This window comes from Taudactylus pleione, unplaced genomic scaffold (genome assembly GCF_031769625.1).
Source record: "Taudactylus pleione unplaced genomic scaffold, aTauple2 ptg000472l, whole genome shotgun sequence".
In the NCBI taxonomy this organism is placed as follows: domain Eukaryota; kingdom Metazoa; phylum Chordata; class Amphibia; order Anura; family Myobatrachidae; genus Taudactylus; species Taudactylus pleione.
In genome coordinates, this window is record NW_028284874.1 from 1,857,418 (window position 1) to 1,885,374 (window position 27,957).

The 27,957-nt window shown below is 47.8% G+C and overlaps 1 protein-coding gene across 1 annotated transcript in view; it reads right to left on the reverse strand.

Annotated features, from left to right (window-relative positions):
* Positions 1-653: 653 nt before the first annotated feature.
* ADRA1D (adrenoceptor alpha 1D) overlaps positions 654-27,957 on the reverse strand; it is a 194,648-nt gene continuing 167,344 nt past the window's right edge. Inside the window, exon 2 of the mRNA XM_088448929.1 lies at positions 654-2,764. Within this exon, the coding sequence (XP_088305055.1) occupies positions 2,205-2,764 (560 nt within the window). The 3' untranslated portion in view covers positions 654-2,204. The remainder of the gene's footprint in view (positions 2,765-27,957) is intronic.

Below are 27,957 nucleotides of genomic sequence, written 5' to 3' on the forward strand. Positions count from 1 at the left end.
GACCATACAATCCAATACTGCGCCGTGCGTGGCGTGAAAGCAGCCGCAATCCTTGGTCATCATCTTGCTGGAACCACTCGAGAGTGGCCTCCTAATTGCCTGTATTGCTGGGGAAAACCTGATAAGATTTCAACCATAAGGAAAAAAAAATTTTTTTGCAAAACATGTTATCAAGGTGTGACAATAAATATATTAGAAACCTCTCTAGAGGAATATGGGCAACAGCAATGAACTACCTGATTTAACAACATACAGTATGTATAATTAATAAAGTAGGGTAGTAAATGCAGCATTAACACATAATTAGTCTGACACTGAAAAACACCTTGTGATTTCTGGGATTAAGAGGGAGATTTATCAAAGCTAGGAAAGAGATAAAGTACCAACCAATCAGCTGCTAACTGTCACTTTGCAAGCTGTGTTTGAAAACTGACAGTTGGAAGCTGATTGGTTGGTACTTTGGGGTCTATGTACTGAGCTTTGGAGAGAGAGAGAGAAAGTGGACAGATATAAAGTACCAGCCAATCAGCTCCTGTCATTTTTCAAACACAGTCTGTGAAGTGCCAGTAAGGAGCTGATTGGTTGGTACTTTATATCCATCCACGTTATTTCCCTGCAAGTCTTAGTACATAGATCCCTTTATCTCTCTCCATGCTTTGTAAATCTCCCCCTAAATTTCATGAGATTGGTGTGGTGTAGCCCACATCATGTTGCAGCATTGCTGACCTCTTTCTCAGTCTTTAGCAGGCCAAGGCACCCAAGCATGCCTGTGCCCCGGTACATTATACCTGTACCCCCCTTCAGCATTATTGATTTTCTGTTCTAAAAAGGACAGGTGGAGAAGTTCCCCATAGCAACCAATCAGGTTCTACCTATAAATTTATAGAATGTTCTTGTAAAATGATAGCTGTGATTTGATTGGTTGCTATGGAAAACATCTACATTTGTGCTCTTTGGAAGGTTTGAGTTATCTCCCCCTCATAGTGCTGTTTCCGTGGGGTACAGACAGGAAGTCTCGTGTGCAGAAAGATAACACGTCTTATTTCTCTATGGTTCTAAAAGCTTCTGAAGCTCTGGCTTGTGCAAGTAAAAACCGTATTAGTGATCAATCACCACTAATATGAGGTAAATTGCATTTTTGGTTTAGTGGTTTTGAATCTCCATTGAAATACAACTATGTAAAAAGTACCCAGTAACATATAAGCACAGGATATATGTCGGAAGCATTTTTACCAATGTTCAATCTAGGAAGCTATTTGGGTCACAGACTCATGAATTAGAGCAGGGGTGGGGAACCTTTTTTCTGCCGAGGGCCATTTTGATATATATAACATTATTTGCGGGCCTGGTGCAGGCCACACCCCCTCCATGTGATGTCACATGGGGCGGGGCCACAATTACCGGTGATTACAGAAATGCTCGGCGCATTCTGAAGATGCTCCAGGGAGCTGTAAGGGCAGCGGTGTGACCATCTGAAGCGTCCTAAGGACACTACAGGTGGCACTGCTGTATAGATTCTGGCTGCAGGGTGCCATTCTAGGCACCCGGCTGGCCAGATGAGGCTAGCAGAAAAAAGCTCCAAGGGCCAGACCAAATGATTCCGCGGGTCATACGGCCCCCGGGCCTGAGGTTCCTCATCCCTGAATTAGAGGGTGACCTCGCCGACTCTCCAGAGAGAGCAGACAATTTTCCGAAAAAGGTGTCTGCAAGGTAGGCGGGGAAATTGAGTCAGTAAGACACGCCTACCACTGTGAATATAGAATGGGCGGGGCGTGATGATGCAATTAACTTCAGTATAGATCACCCTCCTCCCACTTGATGAATGATGTCATCAAGACACACCCACCTCTTTTTATACCCCTCCCCTTTGGATCTCTCCACGGGCTCTGCGCAGATAATCGCCTTCAACCGCAATGACTGCACTAGAAATACTGGATGATAGATGCAAATCAGAATAATCACCTTCATTATATTTATCTATTTTAGTGTAATTACAGGAGGATCATTTTATCTGTCCCTTACTCACAAGCAGAAACGCCACAAACTCGATACAGTGCAAACCCCAACGACATTCCGTTTTTTTCATCCATGTTATTAAGACCAAAAATCATCTAGAATCAATTTTTCCCCCCCCTACAAATATCACCTTGGTTACCTCCCTCTCTGAAAACAAAAATGCTAATAAAATGACAACATAATGACATTTAAATGTCCGTTTCTCTGAGTCCGCAGCAGTCACTTAGATCATACATTTGATGCTCAAGTTCTGTAAAGTCATTCGAGACAGCCATGGAAATCGACTCGACTTCGCTTTTGTAGGCTGCCGACATGTTGCTCTTTGTCGAGCCGTTCTTTATTTTGTTGGAGAGGCTGGTCATTTTCTCTTTCAGCTGAGAAGAAGAGTTTTGGAAAGGAGAGAGAATTTTCCAGCTATTAAAATCCATACTTTTCCGCTTTGCCGCTATCCCATGGTTACCCGGATTGAAAATAAAGGAGGAGTTCATAGAAGAGTAATCTGTATGCTGTTCTACGTCTGATCCCCTCCTGGAACTAGACATGGACGTTCTCCACTGATGGTCGTAGACCCTCCAGAGGGGGCGCCGCCTCCTGCGGCAGCGACATCGCAGCAGTCTAATAAAAGCTCTCTTGAATTCTTTGCTGGAACACGGGTAGATTATGGGATTGACACAGCTATTAAAGTACCCCAACCAGAAGATTACTTTGAAGACACCGTCTGATGGCTTCAGGGAAGGAAAGAACGAACCTGAAAGTAGAAGACAACAAGTAACATAAAAATGTGTTAGAATATCCGGAAAACAACTTGTAAATACTTTATCATGAGGAGGACATTTTACAATAACAGGGACATCATTGTTTGCTACATGTAAATGCTATATTTTAACGAGATATTGTCATACAAAACAGATGTGTCCTGTCCGCTACAGCACAGCATTGCTTCCAGTCATCTGTGTTATAAGAATAAATGCCATGTTTTAAAGGCTGGTTACAATGCAGCTGAATAACGTACATTATGTGTTAACGGCGTTTATATTTTTTCTGACAGAGCAGACAGCGTGTGACTGGCTGACTTGTAGTCTTGGCTCTGCAGACATTGGTTGGGGGATTCTTACTCAGGGACTGGGCCAGTGATTTCACAGCAGCTCAAATGACTGCAGTGCTACCTGTCTGAGCTCCCGGGACACTGGACCTCATTTAAAGGCGGTTGCTCGGGAGCGATTGGTAGCACCCAAAGTGATCGAGAATATGCAAAACGAGCGCTCAGTCGCAACGCACATCGTAAGCGCGGAGACACCCACAACAATGAAAGCACACCTCCTATCTCTACGGCCTAATTCAGATTCGGTCGCAGGCAGCAACCTACATCAGCACGATTAACACCTGTTACATTTTTAAATGCCTACAAAGATCGGATGAGGCAGAAACCATCGCCAGCACTCGCAATGCTTAAGGTAAACCCTGGACTACCCTTAGCTCTGCGAGCAGTAGCGTCGTTATTGCAACGAGATGACGTGTGTGATGGCTCGCTCAGTAATATATGCACGCCCTTAAAACGCCCTTTTTAAGGTCAACCACGCCTGCGTGCGCACCACCACACCCCCGTTCACAAGCACCTTCCCCTGTAACCACCCACAAACGGCACGAAATGTCAATCACAGCTACGACCTCGTAGTGACTAGCGAGCAAGAGGATTGCGGTCAGGAAGACAGGCTTGCGGACGCGCACTGCCATGTACACGCATGCGCAGTTGAAAAAAACATCGCTCGGTACGACCAATCGCTCCGTGCGACCGCCTCTGAATGAGGTCCACTGTCCTAAAGATGTGCGTACCATATACAGCGGGTAAAATAAGTATTGAACACATCAACATTTTTCTCAGTAAATATATTTGTAATGGGGCTTGATTTCTTTGCATGTGTGGATTAGATGGGTTGTTGCTGACATTTGGTGAAAAATGTTGATGTGTTCAATACTTATTTTACCCGCTGTATATATAATATGTGAGAGAGAGAGTGATAGGGGTCTACAGTATTTATCAAGCAGTGAAAAGTGTGGAGAAGTTGACCAGTGGAGAAGTTGCCCATAGCAACCAATCAGCTCCTAACTATTATTTGATAGACTGTACTTGATAAATGCTCCTTCAAAGCTGCTTGTCTATTCACTGCTTGATAAATAGACCCCATAGAGCACCATAGAGCAGGCCTGGCCAACCTGTGGCTCTCTAGCTCTTGTGAAACTACAAGTCCCAGCATGCCCTGCTACAGTTTTGCTACTAGGGAATGCTAAAACTGTTGCAGGGCATGCTGGGACTTGTAGTTTCACAACAGCTGGAGAGCCACAGGTTGGCCAGGCCTGCCATAGAGAGATACCGGTACACAGAAAATATACTGTATAAATTGATATGCACACATTTCTATATGTAGATTTAGATATGGGAAAGTAGTGAATCATACTGGTCGGAAGGGAGCAGCTTTAATCAAAACTGATCTTTAATCCATACTGATTACAGTTAAGCTGGGTACACAGCATATGATTGTGTACCCAGCCGACTTGACGTCGCAGTAACGATAAACCGCGCTATCCGTACACAATGCACAATACTGTGTACGACGGCGCCATGTGTCGTTCCATGCTGCATTTAGCAGCAAGGCGTCGTTCATCATATTGTCAGCAGATGGGATAATGAAATGAGCGACCCGCATTCACGTACGTTCAGCCGCATGATACATATCGCTCCGATCCGCACCGGATATCATGCAATGGATCACATACTGGGCATGATTCAGACCCAGTCACAAGGCTGCCAAAGTATGCAAATCCCACTATGTTTTGCCGTGAGATCACGGTATGAAATTAGACGCCCACCAGCCTTACACAAGACGCCCACTTTCCCTCAGTAACACACGTCATCTGAAGGAAGTGTATTAAACAATGGGTAACATCGGCTGACATCGGCCCCATACGCAGCACTTGTGGCTGACCATACCCTACTGCGAGTGCAGCTGTGTTTAATTCAGTCACGTGAAGTGTAAGCTGACGATGCGTCTTAATTGTGCACGCCCCTGAAATGGCGTTCCAACGCACAGACGCGCCTGCCTTCACACACCTTCACCCCTGTTACCATCGACCACACCCTGTCACCACCCACAAACGGCACGTCCTGTCACTCATACTTGCGGAGCGTCTGTGTACTGAATGACTGGTTCGTGCACGCACACTGCGACCTGTACGTATGCGCAGATTGCAAACATCGTCAGGCTATGTGCGAACGCATTCTTGCGACCGGGTCTGTATCAGGCCCAGTGTGTACCCAGCTTTGCTTTACCATGAATGTAGATTAAAGTTTAAATTGAAGTTGTTTAATTTTTTTTTTTTTTTACTTGGATAAACTAAAGGATATTTATATGAAATAGTTTTTCCTTTCTTATTCAAACACCGTATATGTATTTACATTAACATCATGAAATTGAGGTCAGCGACTGTCAATAGTAATATGCTGAAACCACGCTACGCTGGGGCCTCCCTGGTGGAATTGCTGTTTTCAGTTAACTTAATAAGTGACTGCGATTCACCACAAGTGCAGCTTACACGTCTATAATATATGTGAACCAGGGGCCTGATTCAGACCTGGACGCTATGCTGCGCTCGCTTGCATTGAGCGATTTTCCGCAATCTGCACATGCGTATGGGTCGCAATGCGGGTGCGCGAACCAGTCATTGCGATGGGAAAGTGCTCGCCGGTAGCTCGCAGTCGGGCCGCTATTTTGAGTGACAGATAGTGCCGTTTGTGGGTGGTAACAGGGGAAGGTGCTTGTAAATGGGGGTGTGGATGTGCGAACGCAGGCGTGCCCGACCATCAGAACGGCGTTTAATGGGTGTGCATAATTAGCAAAGTAGCGTCATTACACACGTGACTGGGTTGTATTTTAGCCAGAACTGCTCGCAATGTTGTGGTGGAAAAAGGCTACCATAAGCGCTGCGAGCAGCTCCGATGGCTATAGATGTTCCCGATTAATCTTACAACTGCCGGAGATGACGTGTGTTGCAAGTGACAAAGGGGCGTCTTTATACAGTTGCGAGCGCATAGCGCGGCCGCTCCATATTACTTAGCGGGCGGCTTTACGCGACGCAGTGCGAGCACATGATTTAAATAGCTGGCCCCTTTTAGCCAGCGAGCGGACGCAAATAGCGTCCGGGTCTGAATCTGGCCCCAGGACCATACACATGAAAAGAGGAAAAGAAAGGAAAGGAAATCTGGAGATGGTACATTTGACCTATTATTACCTCACTTATTCCAACTAACCAACATTAAACTTGTTTTAACCCTCTCTCTATCTCTCATTTTTTTTTGACCAGTCTGCCTACATTTTTGGTTTGGAGGGCAGTCAATGTTTCCATCAGCAGTTGCAACAGTATTGTGTTACTAAACTCCCTTTTTGTCTCTCTTTTTTATTTTCTAGTCCTTTTATTCATTTTGCAAAGTCGGCCGAAATGTTTTTGAAGTTTGTTTACGTTCTGAACGAGAAGCAATATTTCATTTCAAGCCATGAAAGTTATTTTATTTACTTAGAGTGCTGAAAGAGGCAAAACTGCACTAAGGGTCTGTTACAGCCCTGCACGCAGTTCCGAGTCGGTCGCATAGGACCGGTGGTTTCGGGACTGCGCATGCATTGGGACCACAGTGCACATACAGGGCCGGCTCTATGGGTGTTCGACCAGTGCGGTCGAACAGGGGCGCCACCCATAGAGGGCGCACCCCTCCCCAACATTCCGATTTCAGTACTGACCCGCTGTTCAACCCGTGGGCCAAAGTGGCCCGCGGGTAGTCAAATCGGGAGGTTGGGGACCCCCACCGCCGCAGCTGTGTTACGGCGGTGCCGGAAACCGGAGTCTGAATGGATGCTGCGCGCATGCGTGCAGCATCCATTCAGTGACAGGAGAGGGGGTGGGGGAAGCCCAGTTAGTGAGGCTCCCCCCAGCCTGACGTTATTCGGAGGCATGCCATGCGGACACGCCTACAAATAACATCACACGGGGCATGGCCTATGGTAATTAGGCCACACCCCCAGTTCCGGTCACGCTCGCGCGATGTTGGTGCGCACTGTAGAGAGCTGGCACAGGGTGCTCCGACCCCTGGAGCCGACCCTGTGCACATGTGCTGCAATGTTGCTGTCCTGGACGCAGCAGTATGACTGACATGCTGGAAGTGTTTGTGGGACGAGACAGGGAGCGTTCCTCAAAATGGAGGTGTGTATCAGCTCCAATTTGAGGGCGTGCTGAAGCCAGTGGCTGCCGCATCCTGGGACGCCATTTCACTGGCCCTGGCAGTGTAGTTTTGCCAGGCATGAAGAGGAACCTTAAGGGTTACTCAGATGTCATATGCTGGAACCGATGGTTGCGGTGTTGATCTAATGCTGCATCATAGGAAGCAGCCAGCAGATCGGTGTCTTTCTAACAGATCTGCGCCTTTTGCATATTGTCGCGCAGTCACGGCGTACAAATACGCAGCAGCGACAATTGCGTCCACCTCTGAATCAGGCTCTAAATCTGTAACAACCTGTCGTCAGGTTTTATTATATTATATTTATTATTTATATGACCAGCGCAGATGGGGGCAACCTGCTAGAATTCTGGGGCCCAACGTTGATTTTTTTTAATTTTGCTGACATTTTTTGTTGAAATATATCTGGGCTGCAGTAAGTCTTTAATAGCAGGACTGATGGTATTTCGGGACTCTATCCACAGCGTCACAGGAGGGTGCATGGCCACATAATGGAGGGGGGAGGGGGGGCGGCAGGTATTTTCCTCCCCTCTCGGGACCCCTGTCAAGAATTAGTCATTGTGATTAGCTCTGAAACATGATGCACATGCGCCTGAGCACAGGGCCTACAGTTCTCTTAGCCATGGGTAATGGTAGGTTTCGAAGAGACCAGGACCAGAGCTGGATTAAGGCAAGATACTGTTTAGGACCTTACACACACACACATTAGCTGGGGACCGCCCCTCACATTTATGTACTCACCATAAGATTCTCCCCCCCTCCACGCCTGCCATAAGCCCCCACATGTCCACTGGAAAACCATCGGGCCTCCCTACAGGCCCATCAAACCTCCCCACTTGTCTCTCAAATACAATCATGCATCTCACACACATGTATATCTTATACACCTACATGCCATGACAGCTCCTCACATACCCAAACAGACCTTCCCACATACCCATCAGACCACTGAACCTGCCCCTTACATGCCATCAGACATTGATAGATGAACCTTACTTGCCCATCAGACTCCCCAAATGCCATCAGACCTCCCATATTGCTCTTTACATGACGGTCAGATTAACCCACAGGCCATCAGACTTCATCCACATGTCACAGCAAAAAGGAAGTGGGGGGACGGGATTTTACCACCGCACAGGTGTGACTACTACACAGAGGTTGAGAATAAGAATTCAAAAGAGAAACAGGATTTAGAAAGGCTATGTCCACAAATGTTCCTAAATGAGAGAGATATCGACAACAGTACCAAAAAAGAGATCGCATGATCTGCAAGACTCTATTATGGAGCACTCTTATAGCCTATATGAACATTGAAATTAAATATAATTTTTAATGTATCAAGAAAACAGATTAAAATGGATTTATAAAGCAAAACCAAATAAATAAAAAAATATATTTTTAAAGAAAGATGTGTAAGGTGTTACGGATAGGGCTGTGAGGGATTAACCCTCGTGGGGCGGCGAAATATGAAAAAAGTGGTAAACATCATCATTATAATATTTCTCTCCTGGGTGTATTTTATATTATCTATGTGTTATATATATTTGTATATGTAATTATTTTTATATATCTGTTAACAGATATATAAAAATAATTACATATACAAATATATATAACACATAGATAATATAAAATACACCCAGGAGAGAAATATTATAATGATGATGTTTACCACTTTTTTCATATTTCGCCGCCCCACGAGGGTTAATCCCTCACTTATTTGTTTTTGTTTTGTAAGTCCATTTTAATCTGTTTTCTTGATACAATAAAAGTTATATTTTATTTCAATATTCATATAGGCTCTAAGAGTGCTCCATAATAGAGTTTTGCAGATCATGCGATCTCTTTTTTGGTACTCCATCCACATGTCATCAGACCTCTCCATGGCCCTTATAAGCCCATCAGATGTCCCCCCCATACTCCTCATATGCCCATCAGATATCCCCACATGCCACTGATATGCCTATCAGACGTTACAACACGCCTCAAATGCCCATAACATGTTCCCCCATCCCAATTATTTGCCCATGAGATGTCAACCACAGGACCCTTATATGTCTATCAGATGCTCCCATGCCCCGCATATGTCCATCAGATGCCCCCACAAAGTCTTATGTGCCCCAAAAGATCTTTAACCTCTCTCTCTCCTCCACTTGACTTGTGTTGCTGGATGCTATGCAGAGAGGCGGCAGAGGAGGAGCCCTATGACAGCATTGCCAGGACCTCCCCTGTAGCTGTCTGTGTGAAGCAGCTAACAACATTGTTGCCTCCATATACCACTGCAATGCTTCACAGTGCAGCACCCGATCACAATGCCTCCCTGCACCCAGACCCTTCCCTGCCATCAGGCCCTGCACTGTGAAGCTTTGCAATGTTGCAATGGACAATAAGGCTTGTGAAATCCTGGGCATCCTCGACATGACGGCAGAAAGCGGCAGGTGGGCCCCCTAGACCCTACAGGGCCCTAGGCAGGTGCCTGTTCCATCTTGTGGATAATCCTGCCCTGGCCAGAGCACAGGCCTGCTATTAGATTTATAAGGCCAGGTTTCCATAATTATAACCACAAATACGGGTTACAAATGATTAAACAGCTGCTGGTTAACTAACGCGTTTCACTTTCCCTGTCAGTAGTAACATACTTAGTAATATGCTCAGTAGCTGTAGCTGCCCAGCAATAATTCAGCCGCAGTAGTAATGTATAATAAAAAATGTACAGCAGTCAATGTTATGATCCCCAAATTTTGACACCTGTTGCGGTAATGCCCAGCAATGGGACATATTTATCAAACCTTCTAGAGAGTGGAAAAGAGAAGAAGTTCCCAATAGTAACCAGTCCGCTTGTAGCTAGCATTTATCAAGCACAATCTATAAAATGATAGCTAGAAGCTGATTGGTTGAATTGGACAACTTCTCCCCTTGTCCTGGATACATCTCTCCCATTGTCACATGTACTATTGCCCTATAATGTTACCAGCAATAATGCCCGATAATGTAACTAGCAAATACTGCCCAATATTCTCACTAGTAAACTGAATGCCCAATATTCTCGCCTACTGTAATAATGCCCAATAGTTTTACACATACTCACTTATCCGTGGCTGCAAACTTTCCTCTGGTGGTAACACATTGCCAATGACTGTCGCCCCTCATTTGACATTCCTGTTGAAGGGTGATGCCCAGAGGTGGGAGGGAAGGGGGAACACAGTCCAGGGAGATCATAGTGGTGACAGCCTGTATTACATCTGCCTTAGGATGGAAGACACACTTTGCCTGCTGTACTGACATCGCAGGGATAGTCCCGTGGTCACTATAGGGACTGTACTGCCCAGTTTGGCTCTGTAATTGGAAGGATTGATGTGGCCATATAAACATATCCACAAATTGTGCCAAATAGCCCTGTTTATCGTGCCACAGACTTTGCTACTTAGCCGCGCTAATGCTGAGTGCTATATACTATAAGCGAACTAAAAAACAAAGTTAAGGAAAAAGTAGCAGAATTGAGGAACAAGTTTGCAGCTTGCGAATCACACCAGGTGTCTCCTGCCACAAGGTTAGGTGTAGGAGAACCATTGTCCCATTCATGGGTGCCACATGCATCTGTCACTGTTGCGTTCAGCAGTGAACGTTCTGGTTTGAGTTTGGTTGCCAGCTTCATGATGTGGACCCCTCCTCCCTCCTGTGATGAGGCCAAAGCCCTGTCCGATTGGTATGCTAGGAGGTACGAGAGGGTTAAATAGACACATCACAGAATGAAAAGATATGGGTTATGCCATGCCATGAGGACCAAGGGCTTCCCACATGAACATCTCCAATTTTGATAAAATGGTTCATGAAGGCTGTCATATATGTCAGATTAACTTTGGGAAAATTTTAGTCCACAATATTCAATAGTAGCCAAACTTTCTTTCTCAAAGTGCGGGTGGGTGCAGTGCACAATGAGCAGTGGGGACGATCTTCAAAATTGGTCCACTTGGCATGGAATGACTCTATGAATGTGTTACCCTGCAAGGAGATTTGTGGTTGTGAAGCCTTTTGCAGTCCTCAATGTTTCAAATAGACCCCATTCGCCTGCACGTTTTAAGATAAATGAATTCTTAAAGTGTTGCTTCAATGTTTTTCATAGCACGCCAACGATAAAGGTCCATGTTTGTTCCTATCTGAATTAAATAAACCCATGTGTGTTGATGTTGGCTGTACCTTAATTCCAGAGGTTTGGCCGAACCATAACAAATCCAGAGAAAGTGTTTCAGTTTCATACTCTTCAACTATTTTACTTGTTTAACTGCTTTGCTGCTCACAGTCTCAGATGAAAGGGCCGCCGAGGACCACTCTCAGCTAACCAAATACAGTCTGTTTATCAGCTAGTCAACATGGAGCAAGGAAACAGCAAATCTCAGTAGGTTATTTAGAAAGTGGTTTCCGTCAAGAAGGGTCGTTGTTTTATGATCAGTTCTATGAAATGAGAATTTTTTTCAGAGGGGTACCTCACCGAAAATAGTTGTCTTGAAAGATAAATGCTTTGTTTTTAGGGGTGTGGATTAACAGGTAGACAGTAAAAAGGTAGACAATGTCTAGATAGACAGCAGATGTTAGACAGTCAACAGGTCAACTGGGACAAAAGGTTGACAGGAACAAAAGGTCGACACACTAAAGGTCGACGTGTAAGAAGGTCGACAGGGTCAAAAGGTTGAGGTCAGAGCTATCACCGACATCAGAAGGTAATAATACCCTCACGCCGTGTCCCTGCTGACACAAGTTCAAAGCTAGCAACAACATCAGAAGGTAATAATACCATCACACCGTGTCCCTGCTAACACAAGCTCAGAGCTATCACCAACATCGGAAGGTAATAATACCCTCACACCGTGTCCCTGCTGACACAAGCTCAGAGCTATCACCAACATCAGAAGGTAATAATACCCTCATACCGTGATCCTGCTGACACAAGCTCAGAGCTATCACCAACATCAGAAGGTAATAATACCCTCACACCGTGTCCCTGCTGACACAAGCTCAGAGCTATCACCAACATCAGAAGGTAATAATACTCTCACACCGTGTCCCTGCTGACACAAGCTCAGAGCTATCACCAACATCAGAAGGTAATAATACCCTCACACCGTGTGCCTGCTGACACAAGCTCAGAGCTATCACCGCCATCAGAAGGTAATAATACCCTCACACCGTGTCCCTGCTGACACAAGCTCAGAGCTATCACCAACATCAGAAGGTAATAATACCCTCACACCGTGTCCCTGCTGACATAAGCTCAGAGCTATCACCAACATCAGAAGGTAATAATACCCTCACACCGTGTCCCTGCTGACACAAGCTCAGAGCTATCACCAACATCAGAAGGTAATAATACCCTCACACCGTGTCCCTGCTGATACAAGCTCAGAGCTATCACCGACATCAGAAGGTAATAATACCCTCACACGGTGTTCCTGCTAACACAAGCTCAGAGCTAGCCCCAACATCAGAAGGTAATAATACCCTCACACCGTGTCCCTGCTGATACAAGCTCAGAACTATCACCAACATCAGAAGGTAATAATACCCTCACACTGTGTTCCTGCTAACACAAGCTCAGAGCTAGCCCCAACATCAGAAGGTAATAAAACCCTCACACCGTGTCCCTGCTGACACAAGCTCAGAGCTAGCCCAACATCAGAAGGTAATAATACCATCACACTGTGTCCCTGCTGACACATGCTCAGAGCTATCACCAACATCAGAAGGTAATAATACCCTCACACGTGTCCCTGCTGATACAATCTCAGAGCTATCACCAACATCAGAAGGTAATAATACCCTCACACCGTGTCCCTGCTGACACAAGCTCAGAGCTATCACCAACATCAGAAGATAATAATACCCTCACACCGTGTCCCTGCTGATACAAGCTCAGAACTATCACCAACATCAGAAGGTAATAATACCCTCACACCGTGTCCCTGCTGACACAAGCTCAGAGCTATCACCGCCATCAGAAGGTAATAATACCCTCACACCGTGTCCCTGCTGACACAAGCTCAGAGCTATCACCAACATCAGAAGGTAATAATACCCTCACACCGTGTCCCTGCTGACACAAGCTCAGAGCTATCACCGACATCAGAAGTTCGTGTTAAAAAAAAAGCCAAGATATTTATTTACTGGTGTCACTAATGGAGTCAAATTGCACTTAACAATGATTACAAGATATAATATGAGATATGGTAAGAACTTACCTTTGTTATCTCTATTTCTACGAAGTCCATAGGGTTCCACAGGATACCTTGGGGTATAGGTGATGACGTCAGGCATCGGGCACCATAGAGTTAAGTTTTCAGCCTCCCAGGATGCACTAGGGTCCCCCTCCTATACCCCGCCCCCGAGCCAAGGCATCTCAGTTACGTACCAAGCCATAGGCCGGAGGAGGAGAAGGGAGAGAGAGAAAAAAGATCTGGACACACACAAGAATCTCATTCTCACAAGAGAGAGACGGGAAAACCGGTGACCAGAGCAAAGTCCATCTGCAGCACAGGTGCGACAGGGCGGGAGTCCTGTGGAACCCTATGGACTTTGTAGAAATAGAGATAATAAAGGTAAGTTCTTACCATATCTCATATTTTCTACTTCAGGGTCCATAGGGTATCCACAGGATACCTTGGGGATGTCCCAAAGCAGTATCCTTTAAGGGTGGGGACGCTCCTGTGCTGAAAGGAGAATCCGCCGCCCGAAGGAAGCATCCTGAGAGGCAAAGGTGTCAAACACGTAATACCTCACAAAGGTATGGACAGAAGACCACGTGGCTGCCTTGCAGATCTGGACTGCAGAGGCACCACGTCGAGCTGCCCACGAAGGACACACAGACCTAGTGGAATGAGCCTTCACAGAAGGAGGAACCGGCAGGCCTTCATGAAGATAAGCTTCAGAAATAGCCATACGGATCCAGGCTGCCAAAGTTTGCTTTGAAGCAGGCCAACCCTTTTTACGGAAGCCATAGAGGACAAACAAGGCGTCCGACTTCCTAAACGAAGAAGTGCGGTCAACATAAGTCCTTAAGGCCCGCACAACATCCAAAGTGGCCTCACCCACTGAAAGGCCACTATTTCCTCGTTAACATGAAACTGGGAAACAACTTTGGGAAGAAATTCAGGACGAGTGCGCAGCACTGCCCTGTTCCCATGAAAAATCAAGAAAGGGGGTCTACAAGAGAGAGCCCCTAAATCAGAAACACGTCTGGCCGAAGCTATGTCCAGAAGGAAAACTGTCTTAGCTGTTAGCCATTTAAGATCCACTGAGCCCAGTGGTTCAAACGGCGGTCCCTGGAGAGCCCTCAGGACCACAACCAAGTCCCAAGGCGCCACAGGTGGGACAAATGGAGGCTGAATTCGCAGAACACCTTGCATAAAGGTGCGCACATCAGGGATTGTAGCAATCCTACGATGAAACCAGACAGACAGGGCAGAAACCTGCACCTTCAAAGAAGCAAGGCGAAGCCCATGGTCTAGTCCCGCTTGTAGAAAGGCTAGCACTCTAGACAGATGATTCTCCCGAGGTGCATAACCTCTCGGTCGACACCACTGGAAGAACGTATGCCACACGCGATGGTATATTCTCGCGGAAGACGGTTTCCGAGCTCTTAGCATGGTTCGCACTACAGAGCTGGAAAACCCCCTGGACCTTAACATGGCCGTCTCAACAGCCACGCCGTCAAAGACAGCCGAGTCAGGTCCGGGTGAAGACAAGGACCCTGAGACAGAAGGTCCGGTCGTAGCGGCAACCGCAGAGGACTGTCCATGGACAGACCCCGAAGGTCTGAGAACCAGTGCCGTCTGGGCCATGCGGGAGCTATCAACAGGAGCGTCCCTCCTTCCTGTTTGAATTTCCGGATTACCCGCGGAAGAAGGGAAAACGGAGGGAACAGATAAGCGAACCGGAACGTCCACCGGACGGACAGAGCATCCACCAGAGACGCCTCTTCGTCTCTTGTGCGAGACCCATACACCAGCAACTTGTTGTTGTGCCGGGACGCCATGAGGTCGATCTCTGGAAGACCCCACCTGTCCACCAGCAGTTGAAAAACGTCCGGGTGCAGGGACCATTCCCCCGGATGAACGTCCTGGCGACTGAGAAAGTCCGCCTCCCAGTTTAGCACTCCCGGGATGAAGACTGCTGATATGGCCGGGAGATTGCACTCCGCCCATACCAGGATTCGGGACACCTCTACGAGAGCCGCCCGACTTCGGGTTCCTCCTTGCCGATTTATGTAGGCCACGGTGGTAGCGTTGTCCGACTGGACCTGCACTGGGTGACCTTGGAGAACCCGATGTGCCTGCCGGAGGGCATTGAACACCGTGCGGAGCTCCAGAATGTTTATTGGAAGCTCTGTTTCTGCCTGAGTCAACCTGCCCTGGAACAAGTGTGGACCCGAGACTGCTCCCCAGCCCCGAAGACTGGCGTCCATTGTTAACAGGACCCAATTCGCCACCCAGAACGGACGACCCTTGTTGAGATGGGTCGTCTGCAACCACCAGGCTAGGGACAGGCGAACCTCCGGAGTGAGCACCATCGTCTGGGACTTTAGACTCTGAGGCAGTCCATTCCATTTGGACAGGATCAGGTGCAGCAGAGGTCTGGAGTGAAACTGGGCATATTCCACCATGTCGAATACCGACACCATGGAGCCCAGTAACCTTATCGCCGAGTGCAGAGACACCCGGCGGCTCTGTAGACAACTGCGCACCCTCAACTGCAAGGCAGAGATCTTTTCCCCCGTCACAAAGATCCTTTGCTGTCCAGAGTCCAATAAGGCTCCGAGGTGCAGAATCCGCTGAGACGGGATCAGGGTGGACTTCTGCCAGTTTATTAACCAGCCGTGCCGTTGCAGTACTGCAATGGTCAGGTCCAAGTGGCATAGAAGGAGCTCCGGAGATCCTGCCACTAAGAGAAGGTCATCCAAGTACGGCAACATGCGGACTCCCTGCAGCCGCAGGGAAGCTGCCATGACTGCCATCACCTTGGTGAAAACACGTGGTGCTGTCGCCAGGCCAAAAGGTAACGCCCGGAACTGAAAGTGGTCGCTGCGGATTGCAAACCTGAGGAACTGCTGATGGCGTAAAAGAATAGGGACATGCAGGTAAGCGTCCTGTATGTCCAATGACACCATGTAGTCCCCAGGTTCCAGCGCCAGAATGATGGACTGTAGGGTCTCCATCCGAAACTTCGGTACCCACAAAGACTTGTTGAGAGCTTTGAGGTTGAGTATCGGACGAAACGACCCATTGGGTTTCTGCACCAAAAAGAGATTGGAATAGAAACCCTGGCCCTTCTGGGAGAATGGAACAGGCACTATAACTCCAGCCTGGAGCATAGTGTGCAAGACCTTCCGCAGTTCCGTGGCTTTGTTTCCGGTCTGATGGCAGACCCATGGTGAAGAATCGAGCCGGGGGTCTGTGCCGGAAGGAGAGGGCATACCCGTGGGACCACCTCGAGAACCCAAGTGTCTGTCGTGGTGACCGACCAACACCGGGCGAACTGCAGCAGGCGGCCTCCCACTTTGGGATCCCCCAAAGGGAGGCACGGACCGTCAGGCCGCAGGTTTGTCACCTGGCTTAGGGGCGGGACGTCTGGTATTCCAGGCCTGCTTCCGGGGCTTGGCCGATTTTTTGGGCCAGCCTGTCGGGGAAAAGACTGTGCTTTAGGCCTACCCTGGGCCCTATAAGGCCGAAAGGATGACGTACCTGAACCGGAAGGAACTGCAGCAGACGGGAGACATGCCGATTTGGCTGCCGCCAGTGTGGCTACAATTTTGTCCAGGTCCGGACCAAATAGAACTTCTCCATTAAAAGGCAACGCTTCCAAGCCCTTTTTGGAATCAGCGTCCGCCTTCCAAGATCGCAACCATAAGGTGCGACGAGCAGCTACAGTTGCCGAAGAAATCCGAGACGCCAGGGTACTAATACCCAAGGCCACTTTGTTGATATAAGTGGCCGAATCCCGGAGATTGCCGATCAACTCCGTCTGTTCAGCCGAACAGTCGGAATCGAAGGACGCCTCCAACGTATCAGCCCAGCGCTCCATAGCTCTGGCAACCCAACAAATGGCCATAGCTGGCCTAGCTGCCCCCCCCCGCAAAGGAATAAACGGACTTTAGGCAGATCTCCTTGCGGTCCGTAGCATCCTTTAGGGAAGACATGGATGGCATTGGCAATGTGGCACTACAGACTAGGCGTGGCACATGAGAATCCACCTGTGGAGGGGATTCCCACTTAGAAAAATAATTATCCGCAAACGGATAAGCCACCGCCAAACGCCTCTGCGGCTGGTACCGTTTGCCAGGCTGTTTCCACGCCTCCTCTAAATGGTCCACCAATTGACCCGAAAGAGGAAACACTGTGGCATCACCCTTAATATCCTTAAAAAAGGCATATTTAGATTTGGACACCGGAGGAACTTCGTCCTCAATCACCAAAGCTGTGCGGACTGCCCGAATAAGTCCAGGAATATACACCTTGGACCTAGCGTCCGTCTCTTTAGTACGGAGAGGTTCCTGGTCCGAAAGATCCAGAATCTCCCCATCATCAGACGTCACGTTGTCATCCTCATAAGGAGCAGACAGAGACGCCACCGGCCGCTTATGTGGCCGTAACACAGACTCCTCTTGTAACACGTCCGACAAGTGCTGTACAGAACTAGTCAGGGAATTAACCCACGCAGGCTCCTGAGAGACCTGGGGAGGGGAAATAGGGAGACTGTGGGGTACCATAAATTGTCTCGGGAAACCCTGCATGGGTGATGACACCACTGATTGCTGAGACAGTCCCATCTGTGAGAACGCATCCTGCGGAGCTAATTGGCCCACCAGGGTTGTAAGCGCCTTAGCGAAACAAGCCCAGGGCGGCTCCTGCACCGGTGCTGTGACAGTAATTGGCCGCGCCAATAAATAACACTGCCGGCATAGCCCCTCCGCGCTACCCTCCCCCTCCGCTATAGGTACTTTACACGTAGTACACTGAAGCTGGAGAGGAAAGTCACTCTCAGACATGATGGTAAGTATGTGACCTCTCTCACCAATACTAGCTAGTATAGCGAGAGACCACCCTGCAAGCACAGCACCGCAAGGGCTTTAGCAGAAAGAACAGGGACAGTGATAAGGCTGACAGTAAGAAATTAAAAATACAGGCAGCAGCGCTAGCACAGTCACATACAATGCACAGAAAAACGAATTCCTGTACTATCAGCGCTGATACTCAACTACACAGACACAGAGGACCTTATTCAGAGGCGGCCGTACGGTCTACGACCGCATGGCCGCCTCAATGTTTTGCCAGTGCGCATGCGCACCAGGGAGCCGGCTCCCTCATGCGCATGCGTGAGACCCGCTACGACCGACAGCGCTGGTCGTAGCGGGTCTCTTTCCAAAGGGAGCGAGCTGTCGATGTTGATTGACAGCTCGCCCCGTTTGGAAGGCGGGCGGGGGGGGCAGCCCGCCTTCCCAAGCCCATGGGAACGCCTACCGTTTGGGGGATGCCCCACTGACATCACTAGTGATGTCAGTGGAGAGCTTCCGGCTCTGACAGAGCCAGAAGCTCTCCGGGGCTTACGACAAGTGAGACCCTACCTTAGGGTCTCGTCGTAAGCCCCGATGGTCGCGATGGTCTCTGACCATCGCGACCATCACCCGAGCGGTCGTTAGAGCTGTGGGTGTTAACCCACAGCCTAACGACCGCAACAGAGGAGGCCATCAGGATGCAAGTGGCCGCCCAGTTTCTGAGCGACCGCTTGCATCCTCCGACCGCCTCTGAATGAGGCCCAGAGTCTGGTAGGACACAGCGCTGCATACACAGACCTGACCACAGCGGAGGAGAGGTATGCGGGGGGACCCAGACCACGATGCCTCCGATCATAGGCTTCCAGCAGCGTTCACCATGTGTTCTAAGATGGCCACCGAGGAGCATAGAGGAGGCTGGCCTGGGGGAGGAGCGCTGCCACAGGGCCAGTCGGCGTGTGCAGAGAGGGCTGTGTGCAGCGGGGGAGGTGCCGGCTATGAGACAGGGAAGGCGCACTCCCCTGGCATGCATTTAACCCCTGGGACTCTGCAGCGCTACCGCTCTGCCGCGGTCCGCTGTCCCAGGGGGTAGTGGAAGCGCAGGTTAATACCTGGCTCCACGCTGCAGCCAGTCCCCAGGGATCCCCCTGCCTGGGAATTTAGGGCCATGTTCAGCAGGGTCCCACCGCGGGACCCCTGCTGCTTACCTGTGATCCCCCTTAAATCCGGCCATGGCCCAGAACATCTGGGGTCACCACTAGCTGTGACCCCAGATGCTTACTAGCATCCCCGGATCGGTACCAGCGTTCTGGTACCGGCGGGGGTGTAGGGAAGACAGCATGGACGTCAGAACTGACTGTCCATGCTGTACTTCCAGATGTGCAGCCACAGCTGCAAAGAAGAAAACTTCAGGGGCTCTTCTAAGCCTCCCTCTAGCAGGTGCATTCGACTCCGGCCGGGCACCACACGAAACTGGGATGCCTTGGCTCGGGGGCGGGGTATAGGAGGGGGACCCTAGTGCATCCTGGGAGGCTGAAAACTTAACTCTATGGTGCCCGATGCCTGACGTCATCACCTATACCCCAAGGTATCCTGTGGATACCCTATGGACCCTGAAGTAGAAATCCTAGTGCTTCTGCAAGGTTCTGATGCTGAGGATAATTACAATGATGATCTTTTCAAGCAGAAGGCAGAGCTCACTTCCATTGGATAAGGTTTTGTATTCATAATACAAGTGTACAGTAGTAAGTGGGGGTTGATAATCCTTCAGTTCCATCAGGATCTCAAAATCTATGTCTTTCAACGAACTAAGGAAATCTGGTCTGCAGAGGAAGAAATATTTCCCCACAATTTTTGGGGGTTGAAGGAAGGTACTAAATATATTCCTACTACCACCATCTCCACCTCAAAGATAAGACCTGCTGATACAACACTGTTACCCCTAGAGACAGTGCTGGGTTCTCCTACACATGGCATGATGCCCTTATGGAGCCTCACTGCGCAGACGCAAAAGAGATGCCACTGCACATGCAGCAGCCATAACCTTACGCTTGCCCAATTCATGGAGTAAGTAGCTCATACAGTGCCATAGCAATCAATCTCTCCCAGCACATGCGATGTCATAACGTCACAGTCGAGGGGGCGGGGCTAGGGAGTTCCCCAGGGTCTTCCAAATTCATGTGCCACCAGAGCACCAATCTTACCGCCCCCTTGACCTTGCATCCCGTGCAAAGGATCCAGACGCACGCCCCTAGTTACCGCCCTGGTCTGGGGATTATTAAATGAGACGTTAGTGGGTCTGCAAGAGTCCATTTTTTGTCATCTGTTAAGCACGAATCAGCTTTTGACAAATTATGACGCAATTACAGATGTTCGCCGAAGTCCGTGTTTTGGTTTTGGATCTGGATTGATCTGCGTGTTTTGGTTTTAGTTTTGGTTATGCAAAACCACCCTAACATGTTTTTTGGGTTTTTCGTTTGGTTTTGGATCTGTTTTTTTTTTTTTAAATATAAATGAAAAAAAAACCCAGCTGAAATTATGTAATTTTGACCTGTTTACATGCAATTCAAAACCCGAGTTCCCATCCACGGGAATTGGTTTGACTCGGTACCCCAAAGTAATTCCAAACTCAGGATAGGTTCGACTCGGAAACCCTAAGTTCGTTTGTTGTCGGTTCTACGAGAACCAGACTCGCACATCTCTAGACTCAATTAGATAAGACTAAATTTAGCCACTAGGGGCGGGATGCATGACGTATCGCACTCGCAATGCATTCTGTAGGTCATCACATGCATGCCGGCGTTGGTAACGCCGGTGTGCATGACAATCCCCACGGTAAGAACAGATCTATGAAGGGAATTCCAGATCTATGATCTAGATGCCCCTCCAGCATCCTTCTGCGCATGAGCAGAAGGACGCAAGCATTGCGGGAGGGGGGCTGGGAGGGATCCAAATGAATCCTTCTCACAGCACTCTGCAGATAGAAGCCCATAGTCTTCCATTGGGTACTCCATCATGAAGATGGCGTTACTCACCGCGACCAAGCCCTGGAGTGATTGGTGCATATGACAAATGCGGTCAAACGCGCATTTTGAGGGGTTTAATCGCAGTGATCACCTTCCTGCATCTCGCCAAACAAATTAAATAACGATAAAGAAAAAAAGAAAAACAAAAATAGAGGTCAATAAAAATCAGAACCACTGCTGAAACGACTGCAGTAAAATCAAACAAGTGATTTACAGGTTGTATAGTGAACCCCTTACTCACAATTGCTGGGACCCGTTTTGTTTTTACTTTGAGCTCTGGACAAATTTAAAATTAGCATAATGCAAGTCGTCAGTAACTTTAAAAATTTCACCATATTCTAAAGAGGTTATTCCTGTTGGGGATGCTTTAACACAATGGCCCGTATTCAATTAGTTTTGTGTACGCGATAAAGTTTCGCCTGCCGGAGTTTTCGCCTACATCGCGTATTTTAGCCGCAGAAACTTATCGTGCGCGTACCCGCGATTTGCCCTATTCGATTCCAAAAGAAAGCAAAAACGGAGACACGCAAAGTCAGAACAGACGAAAAGTGTTGTCTGAATCGGGGAAATCAGCCTGAACCCCCCAAAAAGATGCACAAACATTGGGGATCAATGTAGTAGTGCCCGATTAGCCCTAATGAAACAGTTTGGGGTACTTAAGTTTGCACAATTGCCTCTAATTAGCGTCTTTGCACAAGCGGTGAAGAATGGCATAAAGCTGTATTTTTTGCAGAAAATAAGTAGTCCTGTCAAATTTGGGGTACTTGAAAATGGGTGCTAGCATATTTAAAAGTTGCTAAAGTGAAGTTATAATAAACGTAAAAAACGCACCTTCAGCAAACACCTGCAATCAAAAAACACCTCCCCCATACTTGCAGACCCCCCAAAAGTCTATTTCGCTACTTTTTGTTTGTACCCCCACTTTGCACTTTTTCTACCCCTTTTTCAAACTGCTTTTTTGGGGTGTTCCTCACTTTTTGTAAGGGATTTTTTTACGCAGTTATCCTTTGGGGGGCTGTCCCAAGGGTGCTGAGTGGTTTCCCTACCTTTGCACCCCAAAATAGCGATTTTGCACTTTTTTTCTCCACCTTCTCAGAGGCGAATCTTTTTCTCCTATTACATTACATTGCGTTTTCGCGTACGTGAAAAGTGTTTGCAATTGAATACGGAGATAAGTTTCCGCCTGGCGAAAAGTCGCAATCGGCGATACTTTTTTGCGGATCTCGGCTTTTCGCTTCGAATTGAGTACGGCCCAATGTCTCCAACCAGCTGTGAATTAGCACCAACGTAATGCCTTGGAGCTCGGATTACCCTTATCGCGTAATCTAATGGCTCAATCTGATGCCATTAATCCAAAGGCTCTGCTAAAGTACACAGAATTTATCTTACAGACTTCTCAAAATCTCACACTGAGGCCCAATAATACATTGAAAAGAAAAAGATGATATGTTCTCTGGTTGAAACAGTTTCAGCATAAAGCTATAAGGATCACAGCCGCTCGATAATTTGGACATTCAAACTACAGATCAGCAAAGTGTTTTGCAATAAAATCCAATGTTGACTGTTGTATTTAGCAGTAATGTCCTAGGACAAATCATTAAAGGGACTGTGGGGTCTATTTACTAAGCCTTGGATGGAGATAAAATGAACAGAGATAAAGTACCAGCCAATCAGCTCCTTACTGTCATGTCGCCGGGGGAGGCTAGTACCGGTATTTGCATATTGTCACAGCTGCGGCTCCAGCAACAGACGCAAGAGCAGATGCAGCAGCCGCCTAAGAATCAGGCCCTATAGTAACGCAAACGGCTAACTACAGTACAAATGACATTATGGGGTCTATTTACTAAGCAGTGTTAGGAGACAGAGTGACAAGTGATAAGAAAGTGATAAGGTGTCAGCCAATCAGCTCCCAACTGTAATTTTTCAAACACACCTATGAAATGACAGTTGGGAGCTGATTGGCTGACACCTTATCACTTTTCACTCTGTCTTCTAACACTGCTTAGTAAATAGACCCCTGTATTATGATTATACAACCCTCTGCCTTACAGCCAAGATGATCCTGCCCAGGAGCCGCACTCTATGATTTCATTTTGTTTGATTCTTCAGAAGTCGGACACGTTCCAAAAGACGGAGAAACAAGTCAGCCATTAAATTGGAAAGCGAACACCCGATTGCTCCGCGTTTTCACCGATGGATTTTTCAATCCACTGGACGAAATCCCAGGCTGGGCAAATAGTCATCAGCTCGATAATTGCTTTTTAACATTTATTTTTCTTGAATGAAACAATCAAAAAGGGAAACGTATCATTTCACAAGTGAAAGTGCAGAATTCGCTGCTGTTATTGACGTGCGGTCAGCGGGAACATCGAGCTTGTTAAGTGTCTCCCGTGGCAGCAGCCTGGGGAGATGTCTCTGAGGTGTAAGTAAGGAGATTGCTAAAAGCTTCATTAAAGGGCTGCACTAAGAGAACCTAATTAGACGAAGGCTGCAAAGAGGAGAAAACGATAATTGTTGAACTACAAGTAAAGTCATTTGAATACTAATTAAAAAAAAAATTTTACCTCAAAAAAAGTACAAAGTGATTTGTCTATATTGCTGTCTATTTCGTTGTTATGGTGCATCAGACTAGGGAATGGCACCAATTGCTATATCTCTTCTTCTGCTCTGGCATGTACTCAATTATGAAGAGGTTGAGTATAGAGCAATCTGTTGCCCATTTAGATCTGTTCACTCACAGCAACACAGAGCATTTCAGGAACTGAGTGTCAGGGAGGACAGAGCTGCATGTGACAGGAGCAGTGACATGATGTGAGGAGGGGAATGGAGACAGCAGGAAGCCACAGACTGAGAGTTATATAGTGGAAGGAGCAGGGTCCTCCAGCAGCACAGAGTATATCAGGAGATGAGTGATAGGTCAGTGAGGACAGGGATGCATGTGACAGGGACAGTGACATGATGTGAGGAGGGGAATGGTGGTAGATGGAAGCAACATAGTTAGGTACACTTGTAATAGCCTGCGTGTTACAAAAACTGGCAACATTTCACAGATTTATCTGTGAGATTTAAAGTGGCAAATGTTTAGAAGGCAAAACTAGGCTGGCCTTTCCCGCAAAAAAACAAAACAAAAAACTCTGCCGTTTTAAATCTCGCGGCTAAATTGATTAACTCCCGACAATTGCCATAACTCACCAGGTATTACATTTGGCCCTGACAGTAGAAGGAGCAGTGTTCTCCAACAGCTCAGAGCAGTGATATTGGGCCTCACCTCATTATATTAAATAAAATCCATACATCAGACTTTTTCTTATTGCTTAATACAATAATAACATCTTCCCCCTGGAGATTATTACCCATGGTTTATTCATTATTACAAGCCTTGCAGATGTGAAAGTATCAATACTGCTACAATCTGAGGAGGATTTATTTCAGCCGTTTTGGTTGTATGTAGAAATAGAGGCTATTACAGTTTAATACCCATGAAAATCAAATTATGTCACATAAACATTTTGTAAACAACTTTTCCAAATGTTATTAAACTAGAATTAAAATATGACTTATATAGGAAAAGCATTATTATTATTTTATTACAGACACCGTCCTTGTAACCCGTCCAAACATTGTTTGCACGAGGAATGATGTCTGTTCCGATAAACACTCACACAGAAAAGCCATTAACATCACTACTATTGTTTAGCTATTAACCAGACACAGAAATCGCCCTAAGAAGAAGCAAAGCTATAGTACTACTAAAGTTTCATTGGGTTACTGAATATTTAGAATAAGACTATGAACCCTTTATGTAATGACGACAACCGCCGGGGTCAATGATTGGACGAAAACAAGAAGGGGGATAACATAAGGGCAGGGCAGAGCGTGTGGGGGTATCAGGTGGTCTCCATGAATAAAGTACGCCATGATATACCATGGCTCATAACTGCCGGCTTTCCTGGAATTTCAGGTAGATCTCCCGCACTCCCTGGAGAGTAGACAAGCCTCCCGGATCCTGGGCAATTCCCCTGTAAAGCATACATAGCGACTTTGCTGCCCACTTTTCAGGAAGGGGGCAGCCAGGTTGGAAGAGAGTAGGCGTGATGGCCAGCAAGTGGGTGGTGCAGGGTAGGTGGCACCATGATTGCGTCATCAATGCTTAGAAAACATGCATTATATAGTGGGGGCGGGGCTACGATGAATAGCGCCATCAATCCCCCGACACCGCCCACTTGCGCTCTGTAAATGGGTGGCCGCTGGGGTGCAAGCGGGATTCAGGAGACTTGACTATTTTTCCGGCCATTTCGGGGGACTAGGCAAGTATACAGTAATGTGGGTTGCCCTGGGGCGTGATGGCGCAATTTGTGGTGACTCAGGGCCTGATTCAGCTTGGATCGCACTTGCTAATATGCACGCAATCGGCCGACTGTTGCGTTCTTCGCATGCATATGCATCCCAGAGCGCGTGTGCGGGGACAAGCTATTGAGATCGGGACTGCGTTCGCAGACCCCTCGCAGAGCGATTGTGGGTGGTGACGGGGGGGGTGGCCGGGGAAACGCAGGCATGCCAGTGCATTCGCACGTCGTTGCAGGGGCGTGCATGAATTAGCCACTGTGATGCCATACGCAGTGTGAGGCCTCATAGTGTGCGTGGTTGTCAGCAATTCCTGAGTAAGGTCAGAGCTTGTACATGTGTGCGTGAGGCTGCGATGCTACTCCATTGTACCGATGTTTTTGCTATTCCGCTAAGCATTACGGATGTGTGTAAGGTAAAGTGGGCGTCCTTATGTTGTGCTGAGTTTGTACTGCAATGGATTAGCATACTATCGCAATTGAACTGCGTGCGCACACTATATTGCCGTCCGTAATGAATCAGGCCCTCCGTCATATCATTGTGACCCTGCCCCCTTACTGCTGCACTAAGGCATAAACTGTGGCACTGCGCAGGGAGGATGAGACCCTGATGATTCAATTTGCATCACCATGCCCCCCCCCCAGAGCTCCCACTTGGACGAACCCTTCGGGATCTCGATGAGGGGAGTATTAATACGCTGGCAAGTACGTACTGCCCTATAGCACTCTAAGGGGATTGGCATCTGCTGGGATGATCCTATTTTTGCCTTTGAAAGAATTTATTTCCATGTTGTAATGTGTTGTCTGTGGCTGAGCACAGCCAGGGCTGCGATGGTGACTGAGACCTCTGGTTAGTTATCCCCCAGAAATGTGGATATTATGAACTTAATGAATTAGCTAAGGATGTGCCCTAAATCAGGGGGATTCAACCTCAATCCCCAAATACAGCCAACAGGTCATTTTTTTGGAAGTCTTTAATCAGGCACAGGTGAGCCTATTTTGTTGGGTCACCTACTTCCACAGACAGAAATTCCGAGCAGCCCGGAAAGAAGATGCTGCTGGCAGGTTTGGTGGACGGGGCCGGACTGTACGTGTTATTATGGCCCCCCTCCCCTTTCCGGGAAAAGTCTGAGATTCGCGGGTCCACAAGGACCCTACGGACCCGCAAATTCCCGTAAAATCTCTCCATCCTGTCCACTTCACTAGGAAGTGGGTGGGATGCCAGAGATCTGCCTACTCTTTCAGGATGGTGGGGGGAGGGGGTTGCTACCCAAAAAAAATTGTGAGCCTCCCACGACTTCCAGGAGCGTAGGAATGTATGGTTTATGGCGCCCCACACATACTTCCCGATTGTGTCCGTCGAAGTTGTCATTCCAGGCGCCGGCAGGGAGAAGCACACTGAAAATGCAGCGGGTGGTTTAGCGCCGAGATGTTAGCGCAGGCACGCAGATGGTCTGTCTTACGGGCGTGTTATGGACGCATTGCAGGCGTGTCAGGGAAAGTGGTTGCAGACGCTCCCATAGGAGGTCATGCTCGGGCATAGAAACTGCATCTGTCACAAGGCTGGTGCTAGCTTCAGTGGTGGCATCTTAAGACGCGTCAATCGGCAGTACAGCGTTTACGGGCGCTGACAGTGGGCGTATCGGTCCTTTCACATTAGGATGCAGGGATGTACACCAGGGAAGGGCTTTGTATTGGCATTTGCATACAGACGCAGATGGTCGACCACCAATAGACGCAGCTGCGGGCAGTTCTGCGTCCACCTCTGAATCGGTATGTTAGGTAATTAAACCATCCCAAATTCCTAGAGATGGACAACATCTAGAATCCCATCCATAAAGAAACAGACGCATTTCTCCATTACGGATGCTGCCTGTTCTAGTAATGGACTGGAGTTCTTCCATTTGTAGGAAAAAGACATTATTATGTTCTGATGCGGCGCTCAGACAGGCATGTGCCCGTATCTGGTAACAGCTCTATCAGACAGGCATGTGCCCGTATCTGGTAACAGCTCTATCAGACAGGCATGTGCCCGTATCTGGTAACAGCTCTATCAGACAGAAATGTGCCCGTATCTGGTAACAGCTCTATGAGACAGGCATGTGCCAGTATCTGGTAACAGCTCTATCAGACAGGCATGTGCCGGTATCTGGTAACAGCTCTATCAGACAGGCATGTGCCCGTATCTGGTAACAGCTCTATCAGACAGGCATGTGCCCGTATCTGGTAACAGCTCTATGAGACAGGCAT